The 27,035-nt window shown below is 41.6% G+C and overlaps 1 protein-coding gene across 4 annotated transcripts in view; it reads right to left on the reverse strand.

The window, feature by feature from the left end:
- atp11c (ATPase phospholipid transporting 11C (ATP11C blood group)) overlaps window positions 1-27,035 on the reverse strand; it is a 44,030-nt gene that overhangs the window by 12,968 nt on the left and 4,027 nt on the right. For all 4 annotated transcript variants that reach the window (XM_080502165.1, XM_080502166.1, XM_080502164.1 and 1 more), the window contains exons 2-12: window positions 13,045-13,164; window positions 11,528-11,617; window positions 5,003-5,083; window positions 3,911-4,018; window positions 3,004-3,132; window positions 2,348-2,436; window positions 1,755-1,805; window positions 1,262-1,326; window positions 1,087-1,168; window positions 852-1,002; window positions 123-320 (exon numbers count right to left, since the gene is read on the reverse strand). In XM_080502165.1, the coding sequence (XP_080358291.1) occupies window positions 123-320; window positions 852-1,002; window positions 1,087-1,168; window positions 1,262-1,326; window positions 1,755-1,805; window positions 2,348-2,436; window positions 3,004-3,132; window positions 3,911-4,018; window positions 5,003-5,083; window positions 11,528-11,617; window positions 13,045-13,164 (1,164 nt within the window). The remainder of the gene's footprint in view (window positions 1-122; window positions 321-851; window positions 1,003-1,086; window positions 1,169-1,261; window positions 1,327-1,754; window positions 1,806-2,347; window positions 2,437-3,003; window positions 3,133-3,910; window positions 4,019-5,002; window positions 5,084-11,527; window positions 11,618-13,044; window positions 13,165-27,035) is intronic.

A 27,035-nucleotide genomic window follows, 5' to 3' on the forward strand; every position in this document is an offset into this window, starting at 1 on the left:
ATAAATAAAGACTCCCACTTTTTTCCCCACCTACTTCAAGGGGGGAAAAAAACTCTGTCTTATATTTTGACCAATACAACAGAAACTCATACATTAGCACATTTTTGCCATTTTTCCCAGACCTGCCCCAGCTCCTCGTTGAGGTCCGATGTGTTGACCAGCGCCCCCTCCTTGATTTCAGGGTCAAAGAAATCTTTGTCCCACGTGATGAAAAAGGATCCCAGAAACTTTTGCATCTCGACTGTGACATACATGGACACCGGAATGATGAAGTTGAAGAGCACCATGAAGGACAGGAAGTCGGTGAACATCTTAAGATACTGTTGACAGAACAGAAACATATTTGTATAAATTTTGCCATTCAAATGATGCAAGAATAATTTGTTTTTACAATTATAGAATGTGTGCACAGACAGATCCATGTGCTTAAGTTGGGATCAATAGTCTTAGTTTACACATGCAATAAATACGAAGCTTTGATGGAGTACGGTGTACGAGTCATTGAGGACTGGAGCAGAAGACTAATAGCAATGACATCAACCAGTTTTGGTCTGCAGTGGCCATTCTACAGTTTCACTTGTGAGACCAAACAGAAAGCTTCTGAGTTGGTTTGATCCTACAAATGGAAGGATGCCCTCAAAAGATATAAATAAAATCCTACAGTGGAAATTTATCCTAATAACATAGTGCTCTAGTAGTAGTATAGTGTGTAGTAGCACAATAATAAACATTGATCCAAATCAAACAAGCATGTTGTTCATGATTCGCGCTTGCATATCAAACAGTAAAAGCATCATTCACAACCTCAGCAAGTACAGATTTTAATCGGTTTTCAAAATATGTGAACTCACAAGATTGGTGTCTTTTTCTCTCTGTGTTTTCTCGTTGTACCAGGGCTCGTCTTGTCCAGGCTTGTTCTGCCACACATACTTAAGTATAGTGCAGACCAGGGCTTTGCTCACCAATATGCAAAGGTACACCAAAAGGAAGGCATTGATTGACCTGAAAGGAAAAACAAATGAATGACTGCCAGAGGCTCATCGGGCTGATTGCAACAGTCTTTTACACTTCCTTCTCTAAACCTACTTCTCCACAGCAGAGCGTTTCTGTGATTTGCCCTGGTAGTTAAGAGCCATCTTTGTTTCCATGCCAGTGTAAACCGCAACACCTGGAAAAGAGACGGCATCAGCATTTTAGATAATGAGTTATCTTAAGTCAAATATAGATCGTCGTCGTAATAAAGCCAGTGTCTTTGCCTTACCACAGATCTTCTGGGTGTTCTTCAAAGTTGCCCCCTTCAACAGTAGATTTTCTGGTCCTAATGACCTGTGCGGTCACACGGGCAGATCAAACTGTTTAGTCATACAGGTGCTGCACAAGCCACACACTCGCCTATTCTCTAAATGGAAACCTGGCAGGCGAGCTGGCATTCGCTCGAAAATACGCAGTGACCGTACACAGTATGGCTGCAGTCTGGGCTCACACTGGTTCCAGTGTTCTTGAGAAGGACACTGGAATTTGTTTATATGGCCATTACAAAGCAGTCAATGATAAATGCCTATGGGAGTGATTTGGGAAGCAGTGGCTGAAGCCCTGCCAGCCCATTTTATTTTTAATGCTTGTCTGCTATGGAGGATCAATGCAATAATGATTTGTTGGTGATGCAAAGGGAAACAAATGAGTGTTTAAGCAACTGTGTTTTGATTTAGTTCTCACTTAAAGCATGCTGAAATGGCTGTGCATGAGTGCCTCACCTTACTGCGGGCTCCTGATTGCTTTTGTAGATGTGCATACGTCCGACAAACCTGGAACACAACAACATGTACACTCACTACATTGAGTCATTCAGAAAAACCCCCCCACATATATCATCGTTCAGTGTGGAAAACAGCAGGCTTCTGCCCGATTTCCAAACATATATAAAGTTTCTTCACTCCAGAAGACTAAGTTTAAACTCCAGGGAAGACATGGAGGGAAGTCAGCTAGAAGCATCTGGTTGCCAGACAAATTGCTGCCATACTTATTGAATAGAACATCTCAAACAACAATCTGAAGGCGAGTTTAATGAAACCAAAACTATTTGTTAAGCAAAGGGAAATCCCAAGGCAATCTACTATTTTAAGAACACATTTTGAAAACAGATTAATTTATTGCCGCCATATGAAACTAGTCCATCATGAGAACACTATGGTTTCCTGAAAACATTGTCAAGCTCAATCTCTGTGTTAAAAATTTGAGCTTTTTATGGTATTTGAAGGGGGGCCTTGAGGTAATTCACTGTGCAACACACCACAGGAAACACATGCATCTAGTGTAAATCCGTCGGGGCCACATGATGATTGCCTACTTGTAAAGGTCAGGCTGTGGCTCTTCACACTCAATGGTCGCGTTGAGAGATTCCAGGTCCTTCTCTGTGTCTGGCACTGTGTAATGTGTCTGGACAAGTGGAAGAGGCAGAGAGAGCGGGAGAGAATGTGTGAGCAGCCTCTGACTGAGGTCAAGTAATTATCTGTGACTTTCCCTACTTTTTACCCAACAACAATAAAGGAAACGTAAAAGAACCAACACATAAACTAAATTGATACCTTGTGATTGTGATGCATGAATGCATCAAAAAAAAACAACATATGTTTCAATACAGCAAATTTTCATTTGACAATAGCTTATCAATCCCAAAAACAGTGCATTAATCTTTTTGTCAGATGGATTTCTGAGTGTTCTCCAATTCAGTTTCCTGATGTGCAAACTTTGGAATGTTTTCTCGGCTTCACGACCTGGCTTGTTTTAGTGACACCAAACACTGAATGTTTGTTTACTGTATGTTTGTCACACAAACGAATTCTTTTAAACGGGAAGATTCGTCTTTTTGTCAACATGCCTTAGGATCCAAAATATACGACTCCATGTCAACAATATTTTGAGGAAAAATGGAAAATACAACAACAACAAAAACAAAAAGCAATACAATCATGAGGTGATCATTTTAAATGAAAAGGCATTTACTTTGTGATTGGATTCTCCATCCAGACTTGCTGTGGTAACAAAACATGTGTCGTCATCTCGGCTCGACTGCAGCAGTATTAAATCACAGGGAAAGGTCTCATCTTCCTCCACCTCCAGAACGTCCCCAACCTGACGAAAAAAATCACAAACCACCTGTCAAAATGCAATTTGTTTGCACCTTATAGGCATAGTGTCAGAAACACCTGGCACACAGAGAAAGTTAAAGGTTTAAACAATCACAACTTTAAGCAATTATACCACGCAGGAGCAGAAATAGTCTAAAATAAAATTCACTGCCAGGTTCCTATCAAGTTGTTTTGGCTAATGTGTAAATGGCCAAGTCTATGAGCAGTAAAAGGAATCCATCCAAAGGCATGTCTTATTACTGGTCAATAGACACTTATCTCAGTGTTGTTTGGCCAAAAACGGCCTCTTTCCGCCTTGCTGAGTGTTTACTTAAGCTTCAGGCCACTGAACACTAGGAGGTGGTTTACAGTTCACTTGTGTGAGCTCCTGTGCTGGAAGCAGCTGTCTGCAGCCTTAAACAAAGCACCACTGTTAAAGTTTTGACAGCTGGATGTAGATGTTCTGTGATGTTAGCAGCACTCGCTTGTTACCATTACTGAAGTGAGTTCAGTCGGAATATCTTTCAGTATTGTGATCAGTCATCAAATTCTTATAGCCAACAATGACATATAATTAGTACATTGAATAACCTGCGAACAACACTCTGGATGGATGATAATTACCATCACACACGTTGAACAACTAATCAGCAGAGCACAGAGAGGGCACGCTCTCCCCTGTGCCACTAATTCAAAAACAGTCATATCAAGATTGCAGCAGCTTCTCCAAATAATTATATATCCCAATTGATGTGACTCAGTGGGAGTCTACTAAAATGTACCTTGATCTTCTCACTCTCCTTTCGTGTCCTCCGGCCGTCTTCTAGCACCGTCACTGGGTACTTATTCACCTCATTGTCAGCCTTGTGCCGTAGCCAGTCTTCATAGCCCTACAGCAATACATGAAAAACAGAGATGACTTATTTGCTTAGAGATAAGAAGAAAAAAAATGTCAGGGGTATTAGTAGACTACAGGAGAGCAGTGGTTGTCATCTATTTTTGGGCCTAGAAAAAAAAAAGGACACAAAAGTCTATGGAGTCTTAAGTGTGTGCATATGATTAATGCTTTGAGTATGAATGTGTTGAACAGCAGACTGGGATTGATTATTGTGTTAACTGCAATGAACATCGAAACACAAAATAGTACAGATGAAACACAAAATAATAGAATTACAAAATACTGTGTAAGGTAGAAGATCCTCATAATTTGCAAGACCTGGTATAGAACTCACAAGGGCCGATACGGAGACTGCAATGTGGACTATTCAGTTGAATGATGGAAAGGGAGAAGTAAAGAGGAGGCTTTCAGTTGAACTATCTTGTTCAGATCGGCCTGACTAACAGACTCGGGCAGCCTGCCTAGGTGTCCCACTTCAAAGCTCGTCTCAAGGCGGTCCAGCACTATCACAGCTTCCCATATATTTTCAGAAGGAAGTCCACCCACTATTGTGCATTTCAAAGTCCCAGCAGTAGACCAACTAAAAAGCCAATCTTTCAACAATACTTCTGAAGCTGGAACATGGTAGAAAGGGAGTACAAGAGGCGGACACTCCCCGTGACAATTTGTATCTCTGTAATAGACTCGCTCTCTCCAATTACTCACAGTCCCCTAGAGCCCATTTTGTCGTCACCCTAATCAGAATTCACGGGCAGAGCACATTATTACAAAACCCGAGAGACCATTAGTCACGTACTTTATACAAAAATCACAGAAGGGAGTTATGAAAGCAGGGGGACATTAAATGTTCTACGGAGAGGAAAGAAGGAAACACACTGAAAGACAGGTCAAGCAAATGAGGCCATAGGGAGTTTATAAAAAAAAGAAAAAAATCTCGTATATCAATGCTCATCTGTTTCAATAGGCACAATCTTACCTGCTTGATAGCAGTTACTGTGATCACAAAAAAAAGGGGTAGGCCACTGGTGACTGGGCTGGTGGGAGTGTCCACTATCACCTGTTGAGTGGGGGGGAGACACAACATCAGAAACAGGCAACGTCAGAAATATTTTTGTATATTTTTCTTTGAACAGTGTAAAAACATATCAAGCAGTATTATAGGACTCCATCCAGTCAGTTTGCTTTCTGCTGGCATCCAATGAAGTATCATCGGGGAATATTCTTTAAAGGGTACAACAGCTATTTCACATCATTCCGTCTCAGTGAAACAAACTATGTGACACTTTTCATCAAATGAAATCTGTTGAATTGGTATCAGAAGGATGAGTTATTTGAGAAAAAGTGCTTTGAATGAGAGAACTAGACGTGAGCATATTTCTTTCTCAATTTGTTCAAATGAGAAGGGGCAGGTACATTTGAGAGATTTTAAAAAGTTTCAAGAAATAACTCCAAAGAAAAACAGAAGTTATAGAAAGCAACTTGTTTAAAAACAAAAATAAAACTCACTTGTGAAAGAAATGCTTTTCTAAGGAGTAAAATGCATTTAATCATTTCCCAAGGAAAAAAAAAAACTAAACAAACCTATGGCATTCATCATGTTAGTGCTTAACAATGAAAACAAAAACTTCAAACACGAAAACTATAGATTAAAACTGGACACTCTTGGTGCTGTGGGTGCAGGGGGAGTGTTGCATAGTCGTGGTTTGAAAGATGGGACGAGCCCTCTAAATGCAGGGTGTAGTCCTCCTCTGTGAGAGATTCCAACTCATTCTTATACTTTTTCATCAGTAGCAAACACAAGGGAGGATTTACATTTTGGAAGGAAGTGTGAGCGGTTCTGGACCACAGAACTTTTAATCAAGTGAACCAGGGACAGAGTGCTTAATCTGCCAGCATGCCAACAGTTCTGCATCTGTGCCAAGGCAGGAGAGAGGGCCAAAAGAAAGCTTTGTCACACTCACCTTAACTGCCTGAGCTACTTGTGAGGCAATTTGGGGGCATGGCTTGTCTACAAGTGTTTAGTAAAAATATGGATTTAGTTATATGGTAAATCCCCAACAACCACTTCAGGAGCGTCACCTGACCAAGGCTCTGGGGTAAATCTGTAGAAAACAAATACTGCTAGTGTTTGTGTGTCCTCTAAAACCATCTGATGGATTTGCTCTGGAATGTCTGATCCTGCAAAGTGCCGTTTGGAAATATTACAGCACGCATATCCACAACACATTCTGCTCATTGATATTCTGACCAGGAGCATTACAAAGTGCCAGATAGACATCAGCTCAACTCAGAGTCAGAGATGCGTTTTGATGCAGTCTCCAGTGTTTTCCTCACCTGTGCCTGTGCTTGAACCTAAAATGAAACAAACCGGCTGCTCACTTAGAAATCCTGCCCAGATATGAACACAAACAAATTCTCAGACTAATGAAACGCACACTAATGCACATACTACAACGGTAGCAAGCGAAAAGTGCTAACAAGCGTTGCTGTGATTACAGTTAACTGTAGGAACAAATCAATTCCGACACCGAGATGGACTGGTGCACATCGACCATTCGGAAAAAGTGCAGATACAGAGGAGAGTCTGCATTATATTTGCAAGAGCTGGCGATTCCAGCGAGACAGAGGCGAAAGTAATAATCCTGCCGCAGTAGCCTCAGGTGTTGTGAGCCAAAGATGAGAGCACTCAATGCTTCAAAAGAGCAGTGAGCGTACATAAGAGTTTTATGTAGAGCTGTGTATTAAAAACCCTTTAGACCCAGCACATTGCTCTGGGCAGTGTTGCTTGTGGATTAGTAAATGTCTAATGGGAGAAGCTTGGTCACTGTTTGTCATGTCCCAATCGTCCGGTGAAAACACATCAACACATCCATCAATCCATCCCAGGGTAAACACATAAACAACCACACAAACCACCATTCAAATACAGGGGCAGTTTAGGGTCACCAATTAACTTCACATGCATAAACTTCACATGATGAACTTCACATGCATGCATGTTCTCCCATGGACAGTGGGAGGAAAGCGAAGTACCCGGAGGAACCCAATGCACAGTTCTCACATTATTGTGGAAAAAAACCTGAGATAGCAACTCCGGGAGGGATTGAAACGTGCACATGGCTGACAACAGGCTGACCACAGCACACATAATATGCCCAACAAGGAAAACTTTCAGCCTAAATGTGCTTTGTTCTTGATTTATCCTTGGCGACTCTTAATAGAGGTCTAAAAAAGAGACTGCTGGTTATGTCTTTTATAATATCCGTTCTTCAACAGTGATTCTGAAGCCCCACAAAGACAGGACAGCTTTTATCTGGAACTACAATAGTGTTTGAAATCAGACTTGACAAGGCTGTACAGACTGACACTATCAAAGACTGCTCATTTTTCAGTGAGCATGGATGAGGGCTGTTAGTTTCCAATCAATGCATGCACTTTAAAATTACAAAAGAAAAGGATTCAATAGATTTGAGTATTTTTAGCACCAAGTGGTGTTTAACTTCAAAACGTTCTCGTTTAATGTGTTCAGATTGATGAGCTGGAGGCTTTTGGGGAATATCTAAAGTCTTTTGATCATGATACAGTAAAGTTTTACCTTGTTTTATGTACATTTCACATAGAAAACTGGTTTAATATCAGTGAGTGATGCTGGCCATATTCAAAATCATTGTCACGACAATGCCGATTAAAAAAAAGTGTTTTTGAGTGCAACAAATAAAGTCTCAATATATTGCAACAACAAACATCTTTGTAAACTAAAACCCAAAACAACACCTTTAGCCGTTGTGATTTTGCCAAGCAACACGAATCTCTCCGAGCTTGTGTTTTACGGTTTAGCCGTGCCGATTCCCAACAACGCCGAGCAAAATCCCAGATGGACAAATACCTCTCCTCTGCTGCACCAAAGGCAAAGCCAAGAAATCTCGGCAACAGAAGTGAACTGACTTGCTGATGCTCTTGTGTGCTATCAGAGCAGCAGAGAAGAGCAGCACAGAGCCCTTCATCTGAGCCGGGAAGTGTGTCAGAGTGAGCGACAGACAGCAGGTCCCCGAGGTCCCCGGCCGGCGTCGTGGGTCTCCGTGTCCTCCTACTCCTTTGCCCTGTCCCTATTCTCTTCCCCCCCCCCCCCCCCCCCCCCCCCCTCTACTTTTTGTCTCTTGCTGTCTCATCACCGTTTCACTCACTCTCTCACCGGGCTTTATTCCCATTCAATCAAATTCAAGCAAAGACATGCGGGGGCTATTTATAGGAGAGTGGTGCTTTTTTATCAGCCTGGGTCTATTTGTGGCACCGAGAAGTACAGAGGGCTTCCTGGCTGCTGACGTCAGCAGTGCAGCGCTGCAGAGAGATGGGGGTTATGTTAGACAGTAGGAGAGGAAGAGAGAGGGAAAGACAGGAGGAGGGAGAGAGTGAGCAGATGACACCGCGAGACAAAAAGGGAAAAGAATAGAGTCAGAAGAAGCATGACATTTGGTTGTTGGTAGAGCATTTTCCCCTGACGCCTCTCAGGGGAAAAAGGTGGGGGGGGGGGGGGGTTATTTCGGTCTGTGCGATGCAAGTGCAAAATGAGTGCACAATCTGTGTATCTGTTTCCCGCTCTGTGATATAATAGCGGGCTACGTGGGGAAAACGGAGCGGTTAGGATAAGGAGCCCCTCAAGAGAGACTGGATTAGTGGAGAAATGCCAACCACGCTGCAGCTTGGGTAAACACCACCAGCAAACCCAGGACACCCACTGACTCGGGCGTCACGTGTACAAGCGCGCACACGTACATGTAGTCGCACACAAATGGACAGTATAAACTGCACGCGTGACACATGGAAAACCCACTGTGCTTCACATTCAGCAATAGGCAATTTGGTGGTCTTCTCCCACACGAGTGCACCACATCAGGTGACAATGATTTCACACATTAGCACTCAAAGAAAATCCAGCTATTCATTTACACTAGCTGGAGATACTACAGGAGTAAACCACATAGACCCTTAAAATCAAGACAAATGTAGTAACTAAACTGCTCCAGCCTGGATTTGTGATAATGGACAACAGATATTTGCGATGTTTCGTAAAGTGCTTGTGGGGCTTCTGGGGGCAGTCGCTTTGTGAGCTCATTGAGTCAGCATCAAATGAAAGAAAGCGCATCTTTTCTGTGCCGACTCGACACCTGTTTACACTGGAGGGTCGTTTGCTTCCATAGTTTAGGTTACAGCTAAAAGGAGGGCTGAGTTTCCATTACAGTGTTTCAGAAACAACAACACAGAGGAAGCGATGATGGAAGAGCAGAAGTAGATGTAAACCGCAAATCCTTTTGTTTTTTTGTTTTGCCATTGCAATTATCAACTGTCGGATCCCAGGAGGGAACGGGTGGATGATCATTTAAGAGAACAGAATTAAAGATGTCAGTCAGCGGATGGTAGTCAGCATTCTAGGCCAACTCACAGTTTCCACTTTGAGTATAGGCATTGAGCCACCTCTCTCTATCCCAAAGGATGAATGCAAACAGGAGGATCCCTACATGGACTTTGGGATCTATAAACAAATGCATGTCTTCATGAATACAAGTCAATCACTTTTCTTTCTTTGTCCATGCAAGCAACAATTGCTAAGTATTGAGCTGGCCAGCTGGCTTCTTAGCTGTTCATTTTGTAGCCAAGCCCAATTGATTATCAGGTTTAACTCGATTGATACAGAAGCTAATAAGCAGACTATAAACTCCAGAGGAACATGTGGGTGTTGTGGATCAGAAAAACACCGGATGGCTGTGGCTCGGTGGGCAGCTGTGGCCGAGTTGGTAACATGAGGACAATGTATTGTCAATCTGTATGGTAGCTGTTCTCTTGCTAAGGGTTTTCAAAATGATCAACAAGCACGAGATCTTAGTAACACTGGGATTCATTTGCAAATAGCAAAGAGAGTACAGCAACGGCACATATTTACATTTTGCAAGTGAGCCAGGGTTAAAGCGACTGCAAGGTTTCTCCCCTCAAGTGAAAATAAAAGGGCTAATCAACAAAAGCCAGACTTGACATAGCACCATGTTCCCACCAGTCTGTGAAGTTTCACAAATGTCAAGCCTGTCTGAGAAGGAGGTGCTTAAATCAAGCCAGATGAAACTATTGAGATAATAGCACATTCACAGTTTTTTTTCTCCATATGACCGGTGAGGAAGTTCCCAGATTTAAGCACCTAAATGTGTTTTCTGCTTAAATATGCAGGCAGGCAAGACACAATTTACTGGAAGTGTTAATTTATGCATCTTCATTTGAGACATCGCTAAACAAACTGCTCAGATGATGCAAACAGCTGATTTGATCAGATTTCTTTTCCTTTGCACACTGCATAATAGAATATTGTCACTTGCAGAAATAAAAAAAAAAAAAAAAAAACACCCACCCACAGTCCCAACAAAATGCATAGGAGGGTTAATCCTTTTATCTAACTGAGTTTATATGTGAATGTGACTGTGTTGGTGTTTCCTGTGATAGACTGGTAACATTATCCAGGGTGTAACCTTCCATGACGAACTGACCTCATCCCCATGCAAACTGTCCCCTTGTACAACACGTCCCTCAACACTGTGCCACAACAATAAAAACCTCTTCTAAGAATGAGAACTAGCATTAAACCGGACTGACTAGGTAAACAAATTAAAACTACGGTAACTTAATGTGGATAAAAGCTGCAAGCAAAATACACAAGAAGGTAAAACGACGTGGAAATTAGCTGGAAATGTTTACATTGGCAGTTTTGGTTTGTATTTGGTTTTAATCTTCATTGTGATGAGGTTTTCTTTTTTTTTTTTTTATCTTGCATTTTTAGCCCGGTCAATAGCACAAAATCCAGTTATACAGAAATACATTCATGAAATTATCCAGGGTAACTACGAAAAATCTGAATTAATCTTATTCTGTGTTTGTGAAATAGCCCTTGAATATTCAAACAATATCGTGCTATTCTGGCACTGTTCTCTAATTTTATTTTTGAACATGAAAATGCGGTAAATAAATAAATGTATATTATTTTCATTAACCATTCTTTAAGAAGGTTGTATATTTCATTAACCCAGTTTTATAACATTAACAACTCAGATAGCGCAACAGTAGTTAGTACACTTCTTTTTTTTTCTTTCTTTTTTTTTTTTAAACCTAGCTTTCCTCACAAACCAATTTCAAATACAATCCCGTTTCTCCGACCAGAAGAAATTGAGGCAATTTCACACGGAAACAGTAGAAAAATGCACCGTTCACACGTCGTGTTACTGTCTCACACCTGCCACGGCCACATGTAAATGGGAACACTTTCTCAAACCTATTTTCAGGGAAGCGTGGGCTGGGAACATTACAGAGATTATAAAGCTGGCCCACACACACCAGTTCAGACCAATCTACAAAAACATGACATTTTCCTCACAGAGAACATTCGCAAACACAAAACCTGACACGACGTAAACATGTTTGTGAAACACAATAAAGGACGGGTGACATAAGGGTCGTTTCTTACCTGCACCAGGAAGATGATGAGGAAGTAAAAATTGGCAATTCTTCTAAATTGTTCAAACAGGTTCTTTGGTAGAAAGTTCCAAACTGTATACTGCGGCGAGGGAAAGAGAAAAAAAACAGGCATTTCACTTACAAAAGAGATAAAACGGGTATTGTGATCTGTTGAATCCTTTATGAACGTCTTTGAGTCTCCCAGTCTGGGATCATGTTTTCTGACACATTTAGAGAGGTTCTGAAAAGGTTTGGCAAAGGGGAAAGGGGGGGGTGGGATTAGGGACTGTCAATATTCACAGTCCTTGTGTATTATTTCTGAGCTCGGAAAAGAAAATAGGAGGCAGCTTCAATAGCTCACAGCCTCTTATTTGTTGTGACGAGAAAAGAGGGCTCTTGGGGGGGACCAGAGGTATTCCAATGCGTTGGATTACCGGTTTATCTGCTTAATTTCCCTATTCTTGAATGGAGAGCCAATGAACTTCTCAGGTTGGTAACTGTTAGTGTGTTTTGTTCTTTAAGTGGCTGCTGCTGCTGCTGATACCGTTGGGGCAAAAAGAGATACTTTTATCTCCTCGTATCCCAGAGAGACGGGTCAACAATGCCCTGCTGTTAACTTTGTGCTGCACAATAACGGGCGGGCGTGAAAAAATACAAATCCAAACATGTGCCTGCGCAGAAACGGCAATGGGGGCACTATTTATGAAGGGGAATGTCTGCACGGGGGAGCGCTCAAATGCAGTGGCAGCAGAATGGCCCATCTCATTCTGCTGGAGTGAAAAAGAGAGTGAAAGTAATGAGAAAAGGGGGGCGGCAGCAGCGAGGGTGGCTGAGTGTGGTGCTGCAGTGGCAACGGGAGCACGGGGGGGGGGGGGGAGGCGGAGATGGGTCATTCCGGAGTGCAAAAGCAACAGGATGATGGAGAGCGGAGGCATGGAGGAGCATAAACACTACAGCTGGAGTAATTAAAGGCTGTTTACCCTGACATACTGGCAGGAGGCAATTGATCGGCCCTTCCTCACTGGGACCCTCTGCACCACTATAAATCCCACGGCCATCTTACGTTCACTCCGCTTTCCTTTCCCTCATCGCTTGTACCGGTCATATCCAGAAGCAAGCCAGCAGTTGTCTGACTTTGCTGTTGACAGAGGAATGAGGACGAGGTGGAGGGGAATTCTATCACAGCCCAGTAGAAACTACCACCACCCCCCCCTCTTTACAACATTAATAGCAGCCATGCATTTCACTGCCACAGTCAGTGCTCCCCTGACAGACAAATAATCGCCTTCCGTAGGGAGCTAAGACAAGTATGTGGAGAGGCAGTGGGAGGATGAACAGGGAAGGGAAGACACGGGAATGCTCAGGACTGCTCAACAGTGCACTTTGCATTCCAAGTGTTAAAAAAAATTATAAAAAAATGAAGAAAAATGCCTAAAGGCAGGTGGAGCATAATATGCGGGCGAGCTGCGGAACAGAGGAATATGAATTTCGTCTCTGTGTTACGGTCAGAGGGAGTGTGCGTCTTACCTTGGAGGACACAATCCTGTTGTCACAGAACTTTGGTGGGATGAAAGCCTCATTGGCAGGACACGACCGATGACCGATGTAGATTGTCCTACTGTCTACTCGTCTCTCATCAACACCAAGCTAGAGGAGAGAAAACGGCACGAAGGGTGTGGGGAGGGTGGGTGAAGAAAGACGGAGGACATTTTAGTAACTCTGGGCTCCTCTTTTCACATAATCATAGAAAAGACACCAAACTTGCCAAGAGAAATGTAACTAAAGCTAAAGTGTGGATTATAAAAGAAACAAGAATTACTTCAGGAAAGCCCAAATTTCACCTGCCAGTTGAAGCAATGGGGGATGAAGGAGGAAAAAGGGCGCATTATTATATCGGGTACAAATCTGTGATAACAAAGGATTTGTTGAGACCATAAAGAATGTACAGTCTGGCAAGGCCTTAAATTCCACACACAAAATGAGGAGATTAGAGTTTCGACTGTGGAGCAGAAAATTAAAAAGACCTGAAAAGCACTCCACTATAAAACTATTGTGCACAAGCCAATAATTCAAGCAGGAGGTGGAGAAAGGCAGTATGACAAGGGTCAGCGGGCCAGAATAGTGATTGTATGGGGACTATGACATTTTTTTTTTCCCCCCCAGTTGGTTATCCATCAGCGATAAACATAAAATATAGACGAGCAGCCATTAGTGGAAACACGGTTCTGAGATTTATGGGTTGAGCATTTTCTCTCAGGAAGCACTGTGATATGTGTATTTCTGCTCACTAACTCCATTGCCTGACATTACAAAGCAGAGAGGCTGCAGGTCAGGAACAAGAGCAATGCTGGACTACCTTCAAAATGAGGTGGTCGAAACATTCCTCATGCCTAAAAGGCAGGTAAGTTAAATCAAAGAGCAAGCCACACCAGCAAGGGGATTCTCATCATTTTTACAGAAGCTTCCAAAAACAAATTGTATACAGTATACCTACCCCCCAAAAAATGACTCAATACCGCAGGTTTTTTTTTTTCTTCTGTGGTGAATTAAAATAAACTGCATACATTAACAGTCTTTTTGAGGCTCATGAAATCTTTAATTACACTGTTCTGTAAAAGGTTATTCATCTGCACCGTTACAACTTTATAACAGTGGTTCAGAAACATGATTTATGAAGATCAGTGACATCCAATCGCTTTAATAAGGCCATTATGTGCCAGAACCGAATCCAGTATCCCTGATTAGTGCATCAAGGTCATAATTAATGTCACTGAATAGCAAATTTGTGAATTTAAACACACTCCCTGTCTTAAGAAGGCTGAATGTAATGGGAAAAACTGCTTTATCCTGTGCCAGTTCCCTCAGTTTCTGACCTGATGCAACACATCACAAGGCTTTGGGTGGAAAAATATAACAGGCTTCAAGAATGCGTTAACAGAGCCAATATGTCAGATCATGTCGAGCAACAACGCTCACGTTTGTTTCCAACGCACATCTGTCTTTTGCTCATGGATGCTCCTTATCGAAGAGAAGATCTCAGGAATGAAGGCAATTCTTACATCTATCAAGGATCAACTAACCGACTAATCAATAAATCCCCGTAAGATATGACAAGTTGTTGACCCTGTAGGGGCAGAATCAATAGTCTACTTTACTCTGAGTGTTTGCCTTTCATTACTATTCATAAAACAGGCAAGGAAGTGAAGCTTAACAAGAGGGACTTTTATAAGAAAACACTTAAGAAAAAAGGAATAAAGTCAAGAACAATTATTGGTGACAGAAACTTAACCCCAAGTCCTCCAACAATTAAGACGTTATTGTTATTTATCACACTGCTGTTGTAATCATGTAGAAATGATCCAGAGTATGAAAGACTGAGTGTACAGACTTTAATTATATATTGCCTCACACCACTTTTTGCAATCTCGAAGCACTTCAGTCACATTTGACCATCCACACATGCTGTTAGCATGAGACAATATTAAGAGAACATACAATGTGTCATAATATTGTACGTTCAGATTTTCGCAGTAAGACTTCGAGATTAAAAACGCATAAGCCGATGACGTTAATGTCTTTCCGGTGTTGTGTCTCTTGCACTTATCGTTCACCAGTTATGACTGGGCGGTGTTGTTTTTCCCACCACATGTGCATCTGCAGTTCCCACCAGCAGCGTTTCAGGAGAGGAGCAGTTTCTTGTTTTTGGCCATCTTGCCTTGATTTGAGTGCTTTTGTGCATCTGAATTACACCTTATGTCCACCAGGCATGACATAGTGTTAAAAGTTAAGAAATGAATCAGTCTGTTCTCAACATACTACTTATTTTGAAAATGAAACGATTCTCAGTGCCTTTTGTGTGTCAACTTCCTGTTTGGTTCAATTGTCTTGACACAGCTTGAAGGAGCTTCTGTAAAGAACAGATGTATTGACTATGGTGGAACAACGAGCATTTGTTTTCAACAACCATGAGTCTCACCGAGTGTTGCAGCATACTCGTGTTTCACCACAGAGTATGCGACAGATGTGACTTCAAGGTTAAACACAAGTTACTTCTTTGCTCAAATTTTCCTTGCTTATCAACAAACTTTCTATCATCATGATGCTCAATAAGCTCCACACACGTCTACCTAATTGGGGGCAAAAGCACACCTACTGATTAGTAGAGTATGTGTTATACTCAAGTTAATACCACATACATTGTGCAGACTAGCACATCATCACATACCAGTCATGACTGTTTCCGTGCAAGGTGCTCGCACACCATCTGTGGCAATTCATGGTTTAGTGCCTTGCCTGAGGTAATTTCAAACATATGCTCAGAACTAGATGGGGAATTAAACCGCCATTGATTTAGATAAAGGAATTTTTAAAAGATGAAGTTGTGAAGTATTTTGTCATCAACGTTCTGTCTCCCCTCATCCTGCCCTTCCATGTTTTTTATTTCAATTCAACAGCTAAGAGAATCAATAGGAAAGTACTTAATAGTATGAGAAGCACTTTAATTGCTTACATGATGAGCCTGTCTGGCCACAAATATACTGCTGTGAACTATTAGTTGTCACCAGTTTCTGCAAATTTGTCAGCTGCACATTCATAATTTAAGTCTCCTGTTCAACCATATCGATTTTGCTCAGTTGGATTGGGAACTGGTGACTCTGGAGATCATCTGAGAACAATGAGCTTGTTGTCATGCTCAGGAAGCCAGTCCAAGATTATTCAAGCATTGTGGCATGTCGCGTTACACTGCTGGATGCTGAGGGCATGCAAATATTGTCCTTCGCTGAATGTTCACTTCCCTTTCCTGTGGTTGGTGAGGCACCAGGTGTGGTTCTCTGCTGCTGTCCATGTGCTCCAATATTCAAAGTATTGCGCCTACCGACAACCGTTTCTCACGGTATTTTTTGTGATCATTCACTGTAAATCTCAAAAATGCTCATTTATGGATGGACCTCAGAAATTTGTGAAAAGCTTAGAGCAGCACATCTGGCACCAACAATCACGCTTCATTCAAACTCACCTTTATAACTAATTTTCATATGTGATATTCATTAAATATTAACATGATGAAATGTATTAAATGTTTGCTAAGATTTTTGCTGTATCAAATGTCATATAAATACCCTAATACACAGAGCAGCGTACAAAACTTGGCAGCAGTTCTGAAAGTTGCTGCTATTCTGCCATTTTGGGAGGAAATCTTGAAGGACAGAAAACCTTAAACAAGCAGCCAAAGACATTAAGGACTCTCTTTAGTGAAAAATCAAAGATTTCTTGGAAGTGATCAAGTTTAGAACATCAGCCCTCCCAGATTTACTTAAAAGGAATTGATTATTGATGTGAAAATAATGTTCACACCAATGGGTCCGTCTATTTTGCATTTTGTCAACTGACATAAGTAAACAGAAAACCGAAAGACAAATGCAAGGCAAACCATTCCTAATTCCAAGACAAGACTGGCGTGGTGCCAACAACAATACTAATGATGTGTGACCATTACAGAGCCTTTCCTTGGACGGGTGACAGTAAAGAGCCACCTTGAAACGTAATGTGTTTTGAAACGACAGCACACACCTGATGATCTGCGAGTTGAGAATAAGAAATGGTACGCTTAGTGTTTGCATTTCATTCAGGTCAGTCCTCCAAATCCTGATTTTTTTATTTCTTTTTTTTTAGAACTTTCCAAGTCTTGGAGGAGGTTTGAAAAGGCTTGAAAAACCAGATAATCCAACTAACTACACAAGGAATATGTGTGTCACGTTGTACAATGTTGAGCATATAGTGCTTCGCTGCTTATGAGAAACAGTGCCATGTAGTGTCAACGGTATTAAGTTACACACTAAGGCACCATTAACATCATGTTTCTAGTGAAAACACATTATTTTTGCCTTTTTGTTTAGCGTCACGTTTACATGGCGTTTTGAAAACAATGTCCATTTAGACAGAGGCAGCAGAAAAGCTGAAAACGATGCAGTTCACTCACAAAAATCCCTATGATGGTGATTCATGTTTTTCAATAAGTGAATGGTTGATCCCATACATTGCGACCACAAAAACATTACCCCCGGGTTATAGTTTTAAAATTTTGTTATCTTATGTGTTCAACTGAAAGTTCGTTAGTAATTCATTCAACTTCTGCTGATGGGGGGGGGGGGGGGGGGGGGGGGGGGGTCAGTTTTATTCAACATTAAAGACGGCATCGTGTGGATTCAAGGGACAAATTACCATGAACCACAGATCCTGGAAAAATGCCAGGGAGCATGTGAATTGAGGCCACCTGGAGAGCAGGCTGCTCGAAGTCTGTTTCTGACAAGAGGTTGGATCAAAGAATAGCCTCAAACACTCAGAAGCTTAATTTATGCATGTGGGGACAACAACAGTGACTACATAACACCAGTTCGCACAGTCATTTGTTTCTCATTAGCGGTCAAGCAACACAAAAATGAAGGCCAAATGCGTGGTGTTCAGGCTGAATTATTCCCCATCTTCGAGAAAACAAAGCCTCGAAATCTTGCATAACGCTGCCATATACATGAGCAGCCATGTTGACGCCTCGGCATGGATGTCAACTGTACCATCCCCTGCACACTCTTGCAGACACTGACACTCCTGCAGGACCGGAAAAGGCCTGGCTGCCAAAGGAGGATGGGAGAAAGAGTGGGAGGGAAAAAAAGAGTGAGAGAAAGGAAGCACAACAAGATCCAAGGACATAGGCACTGCCAGGTTTTCTATATCAAACGGCAACCAGCTCCCAGGAGCCGTGAGCCAAGTGCACTCCCGTGGACTACATTCGTTTGTTTATTTGAATCAGATACAACCTTTCTACAAGTTGCCCTTCTTCCGTATAAGCTTGTACTGCTGACAAAGCTGTGAATAATTAATAATACATTGAGGAACAATGCAGGGCCAGAAAGATGGTAATGTGCAAAAATGTACAGAGACAAAACAAACAAAACAAACACAAAAAAAAAAAATGCAACTGTGGACATTATTTGCAAACCAAATTAGCGTTGAGACAAAGCACAAGTGAAGGGGTACTGGCTGGTTCTTCAGGTCAAACAGGCAGCAATGCGAGCAGTCTGGCTCCCACCAGTGAACATCTTACACTTGTACCAAACTCTTAAAAGAATTACTGTGCACACTGGGTCGTTGAGATAAGAAAAGAACTATTGAATGACCATTGATTTATTTGTTTAGTGACAATAAAATATAATGAGGGCCAGACGGAGGCACTCATTTAATTTCTGAGCCGTTACGTGATTGCAATGCCCAGCGTCAAAATAGTGAGGGAAAGGCTCGTAAAAGAAATGCTAATGTAAGGAAAAATCAAATTGATTGCATTACCTTTGCCTCATTGTCAAACGGTCAAACAAAGCCATTCAATGCCAATGATGTTAGTAAGTAAAGCAGAGAGTCAAGTGCCGGTGTGTCAATATCTAACAGTACATTCATCCTTGACGAAAAAGCTTGAGCCACAAAACACGAAAAGAGATCAATAAAGGCAACATCCAGTGGTCAATTAAGCCGTTATATAATTGCTCAGACAGAAATAAATGGGGCATTAGAGAATTGAGTGAGGCTGAAAGTTTGCATTAAACGATTCTATAAATGAAATTATGCACATATTGTAAAAGGAGCTCATGCGGAGATGGGAGAGTTTGGTGCTCTACTGAGAGCTTGACCTAAGACTGCATTCAGCTCCTGCCAAACTCCCAATGATGACTTTGGTCTGATGACACTGCGTCCTGTCACACCATCTCACTGTTCAGTGGCTCTACTGTTTTGACACAATCTGCACGCTGTTGGCTGAACAAGCGCATTGAGTGACCAGAAAACTACGAGGCCCGCTTGCTGCAACTTGATGTGATAACCAAGAGCAGGGTCGCTGCCAAACTCTTCACATCATATTTTTAAATACATTTGGCGCTGCATCCCAAATTTCTGGGGCGGTGATCTGCAATGTGGAAATGAACGAGATTACAACTCCACTGTAACTGTAAGTGAAGGTGATAAATACCTAAGATTATAAATTGTGAACCAACTTCATATGTGGTTGTTGAGCTGAAGCAGCCTTTTGAAAGTTGTTTCTGTTCTAAATATCAAAACCAAGTAGGAGGAGCTTCACACCACGAGGTTACAAACCACAGATTTTCTTTATACACCATTGATTCGATTAAAGCTCCTCTTCATGAGGCATTTACTGAACAAGGCAAACGTATCACTATTTTTGAGCGTTGTTGATACCCATGTTCATTAGACTAAGGGAGTGTTTTCAACTCAAACTCATCGCATACAGAACAGAAAGACCAGTAGGTCCGAAATTCTGGTGTACTAAAACATTACATGACATGAGCCAGATTTACCATTTCAACATCTCTGATCAATGCTCATCCAACAGGAATTCTTCATTTCGCCTTCCGGGTGGGTAGTTCCTTCAGTGTTAATTCATGTAGGGTTGGTGAGTTAACTAACATCTGCCATTACTGCATCATTCCGATCACAGTTTACCACAAACACAAGCAAGACAACATGTTTGGACTGAATTATGCAACACAACTCCGCAGCTGTCAGCCCAACCTTAGAAGTTTCTAGACCATCTGAAAACACTCTCCTCTGATCTGGGACTGGTTCCAAGCAATAAAGCCATCTTCTCAAAACTTTCCACAACAACGTTTCCAGCAGAGCCAGACGTTCCGGGCCAAAGTTCAAGCAGTGGAAATGCACAACCTTCAAGTGAAATGTGCATCTGACAAGAATATAACAACAATAGAAGTTGCCTATGACATGGCATGTCTTCATTGACACAAACATGCTCCCATTTATGGTCAGGTAGTCAGTCAGAGAGCATACCACCAGTGGTTCTGGCTCTAAGGGCTGCGCGGGACAGTGAAGTGTGTTTTGATGTTTGCTTCTTTAGTTGTTAAGCTGCTACGTTGAGGATTAACTGAAGTGCAGCTCCAGCAGCCAACGTGTGTATATCACCAGACGAGGCATCAAGATGACACCACGAGCAGTGGGGGGGGGGGGGGGGGGGGGGGGGGGGGGGCTTAGTACAGTGAGTATTATTTCACCTGACACAAATAGATTTCGTGGTCAAACAAAATCGATGCTTCAACTTTTTCTTACAAAAGTGCTGAATTAAATTGAAAAAAAGTCAGCCTGAAAGAATACAGCAGGTCGAGCTTTCTTCTGAACACCCTGCTTTTGTGGTTTTGTAACTTCTGGTATGCGGGAGAAAAACACTAAGCTCTACCAGCTCATGATGCCGGGACTGTGCCATTAAGCTTCAAAAAACGCACGCACAAAAATCTACTTAAACACATTTAATGAGGTGTGAGGGCGCTGTGCAAAGGAGAGAGAGCACCGGGGACTGATGCTTGTACTTCTTTATATCCTGCACGTGTACCTCCAACAAACTGCACTACATCTACCATGATAGATTCATTGTTGAGCCCATGTTCCCATCTGACCTCAGAACACACTCCGTGTAATTCTCTCGGCCAAAATGAAACATGCTCCGTGCGGTTTGGTTTCTCGTGTGGTTAAGCTGGAAGAAATGTGTGCTCTGTGAGGTACTTAGTCCATCAACAACATTAAACATCAGCTTTGACTGCATCTTGTCCTGCTCATCTTTAAGAGGGTGCTGGAATTTTGGTGTATTTATAACGAGACAATAACTATGGCATTAAATAATAAATATATTAGCCTTTGGGTGGGTGATATGGTTCCGCAAAAATCACTATTAATTCAAAATTTTAAAATGTATTCACTGTTATTGATTTAATATAATTAGCATCCATACAAAAGACATAACATGAAGTCGCAGACCTCCTGACTAAAAATAACTAATGCTGGGCAACAATTAAAATGGCTGATTTCAAATAATAGCAAGTTTTATTTGCAATCAAATAAACTGTTACGGGCAAAAAATATATATATTTTTTTATATATATGTATATATATGGCCAGATGGAGACCCTAAGTTCAAAAGTTATTTGGTTTAATAACTTGTGCAGTTCTTTTAATTGCCTTCCTCTTTCTTTTGTTGAGTCTTAATAACGCACATAGCAGTGAACATCGTGTCCGTGTCACTGACTCACTCAGTTATGCTGAAGTTACATTTGTTGTTGAGAATACGAAACAAATCGCAGTAAGCATAAGTTTATTGCGTTTTGATTTCAGATAAAGTGAACAACAATGAATAGATTTTTATTAATTTATTATAAATTTATATTATTGCGTTACCTTGTACAGCCCTTAAAACAGTATTTTGGATTCTGTTTTTAATTTTACTCGGCTCTAAATTTAGCTGAACTTACAGCACATTTTTAGGGAATGGGTTTATTTTTCTACATGAATTCCGAGGACGATTGTATCCTGGGCTATGAGGCATCACACACACTCAGAACTGTCCTTGACTGCTGCTGATAAAAAAAGCTGATCATGCTAAACAATAACAAAACACTGCACATACTTTCAGAGGTGGCTTTTCTTGTTCTTTTGGCACAGTGAAAGCACACTTAGTGTTTTGGCCAAGTTTGGTGTTTTTGTGATCAGAGACAATCCAGGTAGCAGTATTGTGACATAATATTTAAAAAAAAAGTTAATTGGCTCTCATAATATCATTTTTTAGTGCAATGGAATTGTCAGGATAATGTAATATAGCACAACATGTAAAGTGCAGAAAATTTTATATTGTTCTGGGAAGACACTAATGAATGAATGCAACAAGTGTCTAATCTCCCTCGAAGTGTTTCAATACACGTCAATGACAACAGAAAAAAAAAACGAGCCTGCAGTAGCATAAAGTTGCCACTATGTTAGATTCCATCGAGTTGAGTGATGAACGTTTGAATGTGAGCAGAAAGATCCCTGTGTGGACTCAAAGCGGTTCGTCACTGCAGTACTCTATCTGGCACTAACCGCTCTTTCATTCCCTCTCTTGCTATTGCACCATGCTCACTCTGTCTCACTAATTGTGGCTCGCTCAGGTTTGATTACACATCCAAGTACTCATTGCCGAGTGCTGAATTTACAGAGGCGACGATACCTTTTGAGGAAAATATAGCACAAAGACATTTAACTGTCAAACCAAAATGAGAAGATTGTCACTACAATGACTTCACCAAGTGCTCTCCTCTTTCTTGCATTCTTCTGTGCAGCAAACGTGTTCTTAATTAAGCTTTCTCACTTGCACTAATTTGTCTAATTTCGGTACAAAGAACTTCTGTGATAATAAAGTATAATGGACTTTTCAAAAAAAAACCTAAGTATGACTACAGCTACTCTATTCAACTGGAACATATAATAGCACACTGTCATTAACATCTTTAGGTATCAGTGACATCTTTTGAGCTTATTTTGTAGAATATTTTACATTATTTATTCATAGTTAAAAGAGAAATTTTCGATACCAACTGGCAAACATAATCGGCTCATAAAATAAAGACTGTAAAATCCTAACTTCATTATCTGAGCTGATAAAAGACTCACAAAATACCATCCATCCACCTTCTATAATGCTTTATGCAACTAAGGCTGGCTACACCTGCACATGCTCACGTTCAGATATTCGGAGTCACCAATTGACCTCAAATGCAAGATTTTGGACTGTGGGAGGAAAGCCGAGTTCCCTAAACAAGCCCAGAGACAATACACAATCTCTCTCTCACGCCTAATCTTGAATTGAACCAGGAAAATCCAGGCAATGGAGAGAGAAATAACCACTACACCACACTACACAACACAATCACAGTCATGTACAGAAAACGTAGAATAACCATTTAACATGAAATGTCGTACTGAATTTCTGTGGGTGGAACATGAGGATGAAACCCAACATACTTATATACAAAGTATGGAAACCAGACTCACTCATACAGATGAAATTAAATGTGAATCTATTAAAGTTGATATGATTTCTAATGAACTGGATGAAAGCGTCTAAACTGATGAAATCGTGAAAGCTAAACAAAATCTATTTGGTTTGGCGACCAATGGCAACTTTTTATTATTTGTTACAAATGAAAAGCTGAATACACAAAAAATGTATCATGATTTAACAAAAAATCTAAATAAATACGAGTTGGACATTGTTCGAGTTATGTTTATGAGGCTGAACGACACTGTAAATTATGCCACAATTCATGTTCTATTTCGAGTGAACTTGCCATTTGTTTGTTGGCCAGAAAAAAGGCAACAACAAAAAAGCTATGGTTTGAAAAGGATCCACGGTTTTAAAACCAATTATAAATAAAATTTAAAAAATAATTTTAGGAGGTGACTGACCCACACAACAAACTCACAGTCAACTGAATCCGTTCATAGATATAAAGATGCTGCATTATTCTGCCCTCCTCAATTACAATACAGCGTACAGCTCAATTCAATTCAAGCAGAAGAAATTGAAATTTGCCTCACACCGTAATAAAATCACAAAACAGTTCAAAAGTACAAAACAGCATTTCAAATAGTTGAACGAATTGGGGTAGATCGCAAAAGGTTAAAAACAAACATTAAGTTCACATCAGAAACGTAGCAAGAACACTCCGTAAAGATACTGTAACACGGGTTACCTCCATTATGGGCTCACCAACACTTGGCCTATGACAAAGCATGACGACCCCATATTAATAGCTACTCTCGCCTCTGTCCGCTGTCTGCACACAGTGATGAATAGCGCCACAGTGTAATTATGGTCCAACTTGAGCTGAGGGCTGATCCGAAGGAGCTGTCGTGGATAGGCAAAGGCTCATTGTTCTAGTAGTATCCCTGCAGCTGTAGTAGACACAGAGTGTACTGTACCATGGGCTGGTACTGGCCTACATTAGACTTGTGTCCCTCGACAATGGGGAGGAGGGGAATCTCATCCACACGTCGCACTATCCACCCGTCGCACTGGGAGCCACTTCCTCAATCATTCAGTTGCTTCAAAAAGCCACGGACGGTATTTTGTGTGAACTGTTTTTGCAACACACAGGCTTGTGAAAAACTTTTAAAATTTCTGACGTCTGAAGGGATGTTGGACGTTTTGTAAGCGGGTAACAGGTGGCCAGGAGCGTAACAGTTTCCCCTAAAAGGAGAAATAAATCATTTAATTTTAATCGGCCTAAAATGCCAAAAGAAACCATAAAGCACTTTTGGTAGAAACCTCTGATCGTACCTATTGTTGAATATCAAAAGTGAAATGAGGAAAAGAAAAAAACACATCAGCGCACACTAAGTGATCGCGGTTACACAGGAAACGTGAATGAAAGTCGCACAATGCTGACACAGGTCTACAGCCAGTCACGCACTGTTCTTCTGAATATAACCTTAAATAGACCTCACAAAGGGCACAAATGCAGCCTGAACATGCAAAACAAACATATTTTATATTCAGTCAGCAAGTTATGTTTTAACTGTGGAAACAGTCTTGAACATTCATTTACAGAATATTTAGTTGTAAGATGGTGCTACTCTTCCTTATGGAGTTCGAACTTTGCCTCTGCAGTTGCTTTGCTCGGGAAGAAGTGAGTTTAGTAAGTGCTGCAGAGAACGACAAGAGTGCATTATTTTCTGGGGTTCTTCGGGGGCAGACCTCAACACTGTGTGTTTTGAGAGGGCTGGTAAAAAGGAGTGCATCTGGAGCTCCTGCCTCGTCACACTTTAATCTATAATTAAAGAGAATTTAAAGTAGCATAGCCTTAAATGGAGTATGGTTTTTCCAGCCAAGTGCACAGGCTCTCTGTGCCCTGCTTGCATGCGTGTGCGAGCGACAAGTCACCAGCTCCAGCTACTTAGAGGAAGATGCTCCATCAAGCTGCTGTTTCTACACAGTGCGGGTTGTGACTTAACCACATTGATCAACACTACAATAGTCGTCATTCCCCACACCATGTCTGGCACAGAGCCACGCAATACCAACAAAAAGGGCATTTGAAGCGCGTCGTAATGCTGACGAGCCTCAATAAGAAATCTCCATCTCAGCGGCAGCCCTTCTGATGACATTATCTTCTATGATGCACCGAGCAACACTGAGTGTAATTGCCATTTGATTAATTATCCTGAGACACTCTATAGGAGGGCAACGAGACTAATGACAAAAATCAATATGATCCTTCCTTTCTCGTGCTTCCCCAGCTGAAAGAGCACCATTGGTTGCGCTTGTCCTACCAAGCATTTCCTCCCACTGAACTGTGACCACATGCATTTTTTTTTTTCTTTCTGTGAGTGAGCAACACCCCATGCCTTGCTGGGAGTTTGGAGATAAATATTATAGGCTGTTGCTTAACCTATGTGTTGAGCGTGTGTGTGTGTGTGTGTGTGTGTGTGTGTGTGTGTGTGTGTGTGTGTGAGTGTGTGTGTGTGTGTGTGTGTGTGTGTGTTGGGGAGGGGGGGTTGGCATGTCTTCAAACACTCGTTAAATCCTCACATGCTGTTCGCCTTTCTCTGTGTCAGCGAGAACCCCTTCATTTCAGGTGACAATGAAAAAACAGGGATGATGAGACATCGCAGATGCTGACGTCTCTCCCCTTTTCCTCCAAGCTCAAGCAGAGAGCGAGACAGACACGGAGGGGGAAAAAATAACACGCAGTCACACCACAAACACACACACACATCTCAGCATTCTCTTCACATCTCACTGCAAACGCACTCCGAGTAATGCTCGAGCCGGAGCATGGCAGAGAAAATCTCTGGATGAGCCTTTATACATATATGGATGATGAGGATGCATTTTGAGTGCCACTAGCGTGGCGGGGATACGTGGGTCAGGAATGGGAGGAGTAATGTGAGGAGAATTCAAAATAAATGAAGCAACCTGAATTATTTAGAGGTACAAACTGAGAATTCAACCTAGCTTTTAAAGGAAAGTGGAAAATTGCCACAAAAAGCCACCCGTGGTCCTTTTATAACTAACCTGAACCATCCACTTCAATGTTATCCACTACAGGAGGCAAGAGGGGGGGAAAAAAGTGTCTGTCCATTAGGTGGAGAAAGAGATGGAGAGGTGCAAAGAGGTGAGATACACCCCCTGGTTTCACTTCACTTTCTCAGGTTCGAGTCACGTAGGGCTTTCGGGGGTGCCTTGCTTTTATTTCGTCAGCCTACTATCCCATAGCCGGCGATTTATTCTTTCACACAGCCTCCTCCCCATACTAAATATATTTATCATCCTGTGTTGCAGATGAGTTCCTTTGGCTGCGCTTCCGTTACTGGACAGGGTGCAGGAGGCCATACGGAGAGAGGAAGGAAGAGAAAGAGATCAGAGTAAGCAATTCTGTTTGCCAACCAGTTCACGGTTGCAAGACTAATGGCGGCAAAACGGAGCGCGGCTGTAATCGATACGCATCTTTCCTAATCAAACAGGCATGATAAATCAAACGGCTCCTCGTGCGTCGTACGGTCCGTGGCTGTCAGATGCACTCTTCCCTTCCACTGCTCACTCAAGGGTGACAACTCTGAGGACACTGGTATCTCATCACTTACTAAACGAACCCCAATACATTTCCAACAGGTGTTCCTAGCTATTTTATTACAAA

Source organism: Blennius ocellaris (genome assembly GCF_963422515.1).
Source record: "Blennius ocellaris genome assembly, chromosome: 9".
In the NCBI taxonomy this organism is placed as follows: domain Eukaryota; kingdom Metazoa; phylum Chordata; class Actinopteri; order Blenniiformes; family Blenniidae; genus Blennius; species Blennius ocellaris.